Consider the following 9,462-nt stretch of genomic DNA (forward strand, 5'->3'; position numbering starts at 1 on the left):
CACCAGGGCAAATAGGAAAGGGCTGAACGCAGACCCTTGGTGCAACCCCGTAATAACCGGAAAATAATCGGAATCGCCTCCTGCTGTCCTAACCCGAGTCTTAGCTCCATCATACATGTCCTTAATCGCCCTAATGTAGGCAACCGGGACCCCTTTAGCCTCTAAGCATCTCCATAAGACCTCCCTAGGAACTCTGTCGTACACTTTCTCTAGGTCGATAAACACCATGTGGAGATCCTTCTTCTTATCCCTGTATTGTTCCACCATCCTCCTAATAAGGTGGATAGCTTCTGTGGTAGATCGCCCCGGCATGAACCCGAACTGGTTGTCTGAAATAGACACCGTCCTTCACACTCTCATTTCTACCACTCTCTCCCAGACTTTCATGGTATGACTTAGTAATTTAATACCCCTATAGTTGTTACAGATCTGGATATTGCCTTTGTTCTTATACAACGGGACCATTGTACTCCACCTCCACTCTTCGGGCATCCTATTAGTCTTGGATATAACATTAAGCAACTTAGTAAGCCATTCCAAGCCTGCTCTCCCCACACACCTCCAAAGCTCAACCGGAATTTCATCTGGACCGGTAGCTCTGCCCCTTCTCATCTTACGCATTGCCTCCATGACCTCATCGACCTCAAAGTCCTGACAATCACTTAGTTCATGGGGGCTGTCGGCATTCCTCAATTCACCTAGTACAATATCCTGATCCCCTTTCTTATTTAGAAGTTTATGAAAGTAGGTCTGCCATTTCCTCTTAACCTGGTCATCCCCCAACAAAACTTTGCCGTCCTCATCTTTTATGCACCTCACTTGGTCCAAATCCCGAGTCGTCCTCTCTCTCACCTTAGCGAGTCAGAGTAACTTCTTCTCCCCGCCTTTGTTCCCTAGTTCCTCATACAAACGAGCAAAAGTTGTCGTCTTTGCCTCCAAGTTAAAAAAATAGATGGAATAAAGAAGAATAAGATGTATAACAATATACAAGAGATATCAAATTCTAATGTTTAGGCAATTCATATTTAGTTAGAGACAATGAAAATCATGACGTACTGTGATGTTCATCAATATGAATAAGTGGGAGATGACCTGATTGAATTGTATTGAAAGGAGGCTTCCTATTTTGTTTCCCAAGGGGAATGCTACATTGCATCTATAGGAAGGATTTAAATTATACACTGACAATATAAAGAATTTTTACAGTATCAGTGTAATTAGTGTAATTTGATGACCTGTATATGAGAAAATCTATGGACATTCATATCGACAACACTACATAAAATCAAAGAAACACTTAGACTAGAAGTGTTTGGTGACAGGAAAACGGTTTTAGAATCTTTCTCTAATACAATGAGCTTTATTACTTTGAATACGTTCAACATGACTTGTAATAGTTTGCAATGCAGGTGGGGATTTGAAAGTGTCTTCTGCTACAGCCTCCTCCTTCTCATGTTTCTTGATACTAGATATATACTCTAAAGCAGTCACTACATCGCTGATTAAAGGTCGCGTACTCGCGTCCTCTTGCAGGCACATTGATGCAACTGTTAGAGCTTGATACAGTGCCTTCGTCGGGTAGTTCTTTCCCAGCAATGGATCTGCCATTAAGTGAAACTTCTTCTTGTCATTGATCAACGGTCGTGCCTGTCCATCAATTTGTCAAATAAAGACAGGCTCCTAATTGCTAAATTATAGTATTCCCTCATTTCAATTTATATGACTGTGTTTGACTAGGTACAATAAAATGAACCAGATTGCTGTTTATTTAGCGACATTGCTTAAAACGTACCCACTTGACGAGGTTCTGTTCTTCGCTTGGTCTGGAGCTGTCAATGACTCGTCTTCCTGTGATTATTTCTAAGAAGACTACGCCAAAGCTATAAACATCAGACTTAACGGTCAATTTACCTGTGCAAGCATAGTCAGGTGCACAGTAACCATAGGTTCCCATGACCCTAGTGGAGACATGAGTCCTGCCACCAGTTGGACCTAGCTTGGCAAGTCCAAAATCAGAAAGTTTTGGATTAAAGTTGTCATCTAAAAGTATGTTGGAGGATTTAAAGTCTCGATAAATCACCGGAGGATTAGCTGTTTCATGCAAGTATGCAAGTCCTTTTGCTGCTCCTACTGCAATTTTCATCCTCATATCCCAATCAAGAGGCTTATTATCTGGACCAAGTTCTGCCAAACAATATAAAGGCAACTGTCAAACTCGACATCATATTGTCAATCACATTAACAAAGTGTTGCAATTAATGAAGGTTGCATACCAAGAAGGTGACCCTCTAACGAACCATTTGGCATGAATTCGTAGACTAATATTCGCTGATCACCATCTGAACAATATCCTATTAAATTGACGAGGTTGGAATGACGGAGAAGACTCAACAGCAGAACCTCCACAAGGAACTCTTTAGTTCCTTGGAAACCATTCCTGTCAAGTTGTTTCACAGCAACATCCTAAGCAACACGAAAACAACACAACAATAGTTAATCGGTTTTCTTATTTTTCTTTTAGAGTTGAAGAAATCTGAATCAATTTTTGAACAAATTAAAGAAATGTGGGGAGAGTACCATATTCTTGCTTTTAATATGGCCCTTGTACACTTTACCAAAACCACCAGAACCAAGCAAACACTCACAGTCAAAGTTTTGAGTTGCAAGACACAACTCGCGGAATGTGAAGGCCTGAGCTGCAATGTTCCCCTTTCCAAATTTTTCTATTTCTGAAGCTATGTATCTCCTTCTGCTGCTATCTGAATATTTAGCACAATCACAAAACAGACAATCACTCATGATTTGATTGAACTAACATTAATACTTAGTTTTCATTAGTCATTCCCAAAGTTTCAGCCAAAAAAACAATGAACATCAAATTGCAGGGAAACAAAAGTAGAAGGGGGCCATCAAATCGATGATATAAGGGAAAAAGGTTAAAGATACTCCTTTCCTATAAAGAATATCTACATTTAACCTTCATTATACTTTGCGACATTGATACTCTTGTCATTAGCAAATTGTCGTATTTGCTTCCCTGAGTATAGCATAAGCTAATTTTAAACCATAGTCAAAAATAGATGAACAAATTTGAACCTTCTTCCCGTTGTTGAATCTATCCAATCCATATTAGAGCTACGTTAAAGTCAAATAAGTTGCACGGATAACTTATAACAGAGAGTAAAATTAAGATATTTGGTATAGTAAAAGGTAAATTTGAACATTTTCCCATAATATAATAATGATGTCACTAATGTGTCAACTGAAAGGAACAAAAATATTTTTTTGACATGTGGGTTAGCTGGTTATTCATGTCAAATCCCATTTTAACTTACTGTGGTTCATTTTCATGTCAATTTTTTTAGGAATACAGAAAACAGAGGAAGTCCTTTCTAACGGGCACCCCGATGTACAAAGCTTCCGCAATGTGCGGGTCTAGAGGTGGGCCGGACCATAAGGGTCCCGCTCGAACCCATAATTTCCTTGCCGGGCAGCAAATTTACCAGTTACGTCAAGGCTTCTCTCTTGACCAGAAAATGCTATCATGGAAAATTGCAAGTGCTTGATATTAAGATAGAGGAGACAAAAAGGCAGAAGAATTACCAGTTTTAAGAGAAATGTTGGCAAATTGTGCTGGAGATTTGGTATCTTTGTATTGTTGAATAATGCTATTTTCCAAAGAGGAATTATGAATGCTGTCCTCCACCGGCATACAACATGAAAAACAATTCATCCATCCTCTTTTTGCTAATCTACCTAATATCATATCTTAGGCACAATTCCTCAAAATCATCAATAAAATTATGTAATTTTGTCTCAAAATATATATAAATAATATGACCTTATAACAGTTGTTTGATAATTTATTGATGATATTTTCAGAGACGATTCCGATACCAACAAACTCATAAAATCTATATATCAATTCAACAGGAAAATAGGAACATTTGGATGCCAAAAATAGTTCCTAATTATCCCGTCTAAGGTGAACCGTGCGGTGACGGTCACCGGAGAAAGAGACCTAAGAGAAAGACTATTGTCTCTTAAGTCTTTTTTTCTCGGTGCAATACAAGAATGTAACCCTTTTTCGCCATCGTATAACTTTACATATTTTTTCATTTATTTCTCTGTTCTTTCTTTATACCAAAACATTTGTTTTGCTTCCTCTCTTTTTAAACCCAACAATTTCGGGCACAAAATAAAATACATTTTAGGGGTGACCAAGGTCGAACGGCCAATAATAGGTCAAAGAATAAGCTGGTTATAATTTGCACTTCTTACAAATAATATTGCATAAAGTTATTAGAGAATTTATGTATTATTAATCCGCAAGGGTGACCAAGTTGATTGAGCATAAGATCCCCCAAATTGGAGGCCGCAAGTTCGAAACCCTTGCATTCTTTTTCGATCAAGCACGTCGCACGTTATTTACTTAGTGTAATTTATTTGTGATTTGCGAGCTATTGCACTTTAGCTAGGTTTATCCAGAGCGCACCCAAAGAGTAGCAGCTGCAGGTTCCCTAGCTTACAAAAAAAAAAAAAGAATTTACATTTTATTACGGGTTAAAATATGGAATAAGAATACTTGCATTAGCAAATATGGGGATTAGACTATTTAAAGAGAAAAATGCTTCTTAAAGTAAGTAGTAGTTCTTGTATGGCAAATTTAATAATTTTTTGATTATTAATCAGCGCATAACAATACCTTCATTACTAATCACCGCATAAACTACACATTACTTATCCATATATTACTAATCTATTGGGTCTAATTAGTAGTGTCTGTTTAAGATTGAAGTGGGATGGAAGATAGTCATATTATGGGGTCAAACATTTTGGTATACACTATGGTTCTTTGGGTAAGCCTGCCATCATTTTTGAAGTCTAATTAGCTTATAATTCCAGTTGTATTAAATGCTTCCATTACGCTTACTGGAAGTGAAGATGTCAAAAATGATTCATGGATGTGTCATAACACAGATTTGGAGAGCTAAGCATGGCTAATGGTGCACTTTTTAATATGTCCACGAAGTGTAGTGATCTAATTTTTAGCAAAAACATCCGACATTGGTGTTCAAGTGCTTGTGTACCATATTACGATCAGAAGTATCTAATTAAAGGGTGTTCATATACTATTACTTATGTTGATATCAGTGCATTCATGAAATAATGTCTGTTCAGAAAGGATCTGGATTCATTTTTATAAATTCTGATCTTACTTGAAGTGGTTAAGTTGATTTGTTGTGTATATCTTTGGCTACATTGTATCGCGAAGCTTGTATGTTGATTTCTTTTAGAGCAGTAATTGTTTCTGCCTTTCTTTCTTACAGATCAGGAATGCATTTAAGAAGGTATTAAAACTATAAGATGTCTCAGTCATCACCAGCCCATTGCTGGTCAAAACCAGCCAAGAGCAGCTAAATCACCACAGAAAGTAACAAAGCAAATATACCAGCATATATCAGCATCGACTGAGCAACACAAGATCACACCATATTGTGGAAAATGACGACATATTAATTGAGAACTCCACAGAGTATAAGTAGCAGGGATTTCAAAGCAAACCAAAATAAATGCATGAAGCTCTAACAGGCTTACTGTCAACTGTAACTATCATATGTTGAGTAAGTTTGTACACTTTCTCTAATAAGCTTGTATATATTTTCATATCTTGACTGAACTTCTCTACAAGTAGGGCTAATTAGACATATACTATTCTAGTAGTTCATACCTAAACTAATCAAACGAGGAGGTAAACCGAAAATGGGAAAGAGAAAAACTAAGAAAAGGAACCACACAAAAGGAAAAGAAATATGCATCTGAAATTATATTAAGTATATTGAATCTAGCTACTCGTGTGAAGCAACTAGTCGCTCAACCCGGCCAAGACGAACTTCTAATTCCGTTAAACTAAGCAAGTTAATATCAACACAGCTTGTTGGTAGTCAGAATTTGAGCTGCACTATTAGTCTTGTTCCTTTCATGTGCATAGTCAGGGAATGTGTTTTCTTTCTTCTGCAGTATTCCCATTGAAAGCCATTGTTTGTGAAATCCCCATAGAAATATTCTTTACTTCACCACATTTGGGAGGAAAACCAATGGGAACATATGGGAAATTCTCCACTTTTACTTTCTTTTCCATCACCGATATATGCTTCTTGTCATTTACCTCACCACATTTGGGTGGAAAACCAGGGGGAACATCAAGGAAATTCTCCACTTTTACTTTCTTTTCCATCATCGATATATGTTTCTTTTCATTTATCTCACCAAATTTGGGAGGAAAACCAATGGGAACATCAGGGCAATTCTCCACTTTTACTTTCTTTTCCATCATCGATATATGCTTCTTGTCGCTTACCTCACCACATTTAGGTGGAAAACCAGGGGGAACATCAGGGAAATTCTCCACTTTTACTTTCTTTTCCATCATCCATATATGCTTCTTGTCATTTATCTCATCACATTTGGGTGGACAACCAGGAGGAACATCAGGGTAATTCTCCACTTGTACTTTCTTTTCCATCATCGATATACGCTTCCTGTCATTTACCTCACCACATTTGGGTGGAAAACCAGGGGGAACATCAGGGTAACTCTCTACTTGTGCTTTTTTTAAGTTATAGTCAATTGCTACTTTCACATGTTTTAACTTAGGAGCAAAAGCAGGAGGAGCATAAAGGCTAGAAAGTCGTCTTGATCTTCTTTTACTCCTTAGTCCATGCAACACTCCTTTGAATGCAACAGCTAGAAATAATACTTCTTTTCTCCACCATCTCAAATACTGGGCAGTGACATCTGATTCAGACAACCTAGATGGATAATATAGCTTCAAATCAGAATCAATGGGTCTGCTATAGTTGTACCAAGCAACTTGAGGACATGAACACGAACGAGGAATCCATTTAGGGAAATCTTGGTCATATCCAAACTGCATTGCTACACGATGTGGTTGATAAGGCTCTTGACAATCCAACCCAACTAGCTCAGATAACCTCAAGCATCGAACGAAAGACTCCAGTTCTTGTTCCACATTTTGCCCTTCAATTATTGTCCACTCTTCTGATCTTTCCTTGTAAAACTTAGGAACTGACCAACCTCCCACAGAAGCCAAGGCATATGGCCTCCACAGAAATGTCTCTCCAGAAGAATCAATAATATTCCTCACATTAATCACATCCAATTGTTTCACATTATGCCATCGTCCTATTCTCACCCCACTAGCCATACTGCATTTGCGAGCCTGCTCTGGCTGCAAAGGTAGTAACCTCTCCCAAGCCCAAACTTGAACAAACAACAAAGGCGCCCAAAGAGTAAGCGCTAGAATGTCAACACTATCTCCAACATTTTCATTATTTCGCTCATTTGAAGACGAAGCAATTTCCATAGTCTGTTTCAACAAACTCAAGTCCCTATATATGCTTGCAAGAACAGCAGGAGCAAGTGCTAGTCGCGTACCTTTAGCAAGGTTGACAGCTATTGGAAAAACATGTATACCTATTTTACCATATTCATTTCCTGGAAACACAAATCTTGATAACCAAAGAGAAAGAAAAGCTTCATGTTCAAACCTGTGTCCACTATTCATGAAATGATTCAACCACCCATTATGATTATCAGTCTTCATTCTGATAAGTTTCTTTCGCGCTTTTTCAAGATTTTCTTGAATTTCAACCAACTCAGGGGATTGAAGAGGCTGCAATGAAACAGTGCCACCCAAAACAGAAAACCCTCCCAAAATCATCATATCTTCAAGAGTAATACTAGCTTCACCCCAAGGAAATATAAAAGTATTAGTCTCACAGCACCACCTTTCTGTCATTCCAAAAATCAAATCTTTGTAACTATGGATTTTGTATACTGAACCTATAATGGCTTCATGAATACCAGCAGCTTTCCATACAGAGTAATGAACAGATTTCATACTCTCAACCCATTTTTTCCATTTGTTTTGAGGAAGCCTCCAGCCATTGAAGGAGACTTTTAAAGGCCATTCAGATTCAGAGGAGAAAGGCAGTGAGGGTAGCTTTAATGGTGGACCATCAGGAGAAGAAACAATGGGTTTCAAGAAATGAGCTGTTCTGTGTTGTGGGATTCCACCTAATGGTGAAACCATTAACTCTTCTCTTACCTCAAAGATTGAGTCTGTCATTGGTTTTTCCAACATGGATTTGATCAAAATTAGAAATGGTGAGTACTAGTTGTTAATCTGTTTCTTTTGGGACAAGAAGGAGAGCATTTGTACGGCAAAAAAAAAAAAAAAAACTTTTAGAATGTCTGTTTATATTTTTTTTTGAGTGAAACGGATTTTGATATTCCTTCCTATCCAAATTATATGTCTTTTTTGAGATTAAAACTTTTAGAATGTTGCTGTTAATGATTTATGAGAATGCGCTGCAACAGTCGTCCTTTTATTCACTTTTTCAAATAGTACTAATTATGCTGTATAAGAGTCACTGAGTACCAGCTTAAAATTAACCTTTAAAATTGCTGGTCTTATAACAAAAAGTTTGAATTACTGACCAATTTAAAAAAAATTGTATACAATTGCCAGAATTGTGGGTGAAGACACTGAGTTTATTTATCACAGAAGCAAATTGAAAAAGAGTAGTAGCTTACAAAATTGTTTATTTCCATAAGGAAGCTTTTTCCAAGAAAATTGAAATTTTAAAAAATCAATGACTAAATAAAATTATAAGCATCATCTGTGTGAGCTTCCTCGCATCGTTGGTTCAAAGCTCGAGTAAATAAGGAAAGTTGCGGTTAAATTAGTTAATTTATGATCAAAATAATAAAATAAAAATATAACTTGTAAGTTTCCAATTTTATCAACCGGTATGTACTAACTTTTGGCATGTTTTAAAACGTGTAAAATATATAAAATAAATATGCACATATAAAGCATGTTCAAGAATCCTTTGATCATTATACGGGAAGCACTAGTTTTCTTGTGACATATATTCACTCAATAGTATTTCATAGTGTGATTTCAGAAATTATTCAGGAACATTCTACAAAAACCACTTAAAGTTCAGTTAGTAGCTCATATAAGCATTTCTGGCACGAAGAAGACAAGTAAAGGTCTTTATCTTTTCATTAGTCTAATATTTATGTATTTATTTAGACAATTATTTTGGATATTTTTTTTGGGTGGGGGTTGGGGGGGGGGTTGCTTAGACCAGATATTAGAAAAAAATTGTTTGTTTAGCTATACGAACAGTCTTCTTCGAATAAGGCTAGCAAATTCAACTATTTTGAGACATTATGCCTAAGCATGTTAACTCCAAGTGTTAGCCCCGAGATTTCATCTACTAATTTTGATGATAATTCATTTAATGATAAAGGTATAAGGGGAGATGGAAAGGGTTCTTGAGCAGAGTTCACGAGCGCAAAACACAACACGAAAATAATGTTCGCTAACCAAAGATAGTATAGTTATGATTATTATCTCCACAGGGATTG

At 36.9% G+C, this 9,462-nt stretch overlaps 2 protein-coding genes across 2 annotated transcripts; both read right to left on the reverse strand.

The window, feature by feature from the left end:
• Positions 1-1,106: 1,106 nt before the first annotated feature.
• LOC107759821 (putative serine/threonine-protein kinase PBL23) lies at positions 1,107-4,099 on the reverse strand. The gene is made up of 5 exons (XM_016577835.2): positions 3,604-4,099; positions 2,578-2,759; positions 2,274-2,463; positions 1,793-2,184; positions 1,107-1,647 (listed from the first exon to the last, which is right to left on the reverse strand). Exons 1-5 carry the CDS (start codon positions 3,764-3,766, stop codon positions 1,333-1,335), a joined length of 1,242 nt encoding a protein of 413 aa, XP_016433321.1. The 5' UTR covers positions 3,767-4,099; the 3' UTR covers positions 1,107-1,332.
• Positions 4,100-5,647: 1,548 nt separating this feature from the next.
• On the reverse strand, positions 5,648-8,243 carry LOC107759820 (uncharacterized). Its single transcript, XM_016577834.2, has one exon. It carries the CDS (start codon positions 8,165-8,167, stop codon positions 5,993-5,995), a length of 2,175 nt encoding a protein of 724 aa, XP_016433320.2. The 5' UTR covers positions 8,168-8,243; the 3' UTR covers positions 5,648-5,992.
• Between the last annotated feature and the right edge of the window lie 1,219 nt (positions 8,244-9,462).

Source organism: Nicotiana tabacum, chromosome 10 (assembly GCF_000715075.1).
Source record: "Nicotiana tabacum cultivar K326 chromosome 10, ASM71507v2, whole genome shotgun sequence".
Lineage (NCBI taxonomy): Eukaryota > Viridiplantae > Streptophyta > Magnoliopsida > Solanales > Solanaceae > Nicotiana > Nicotiana tabacum.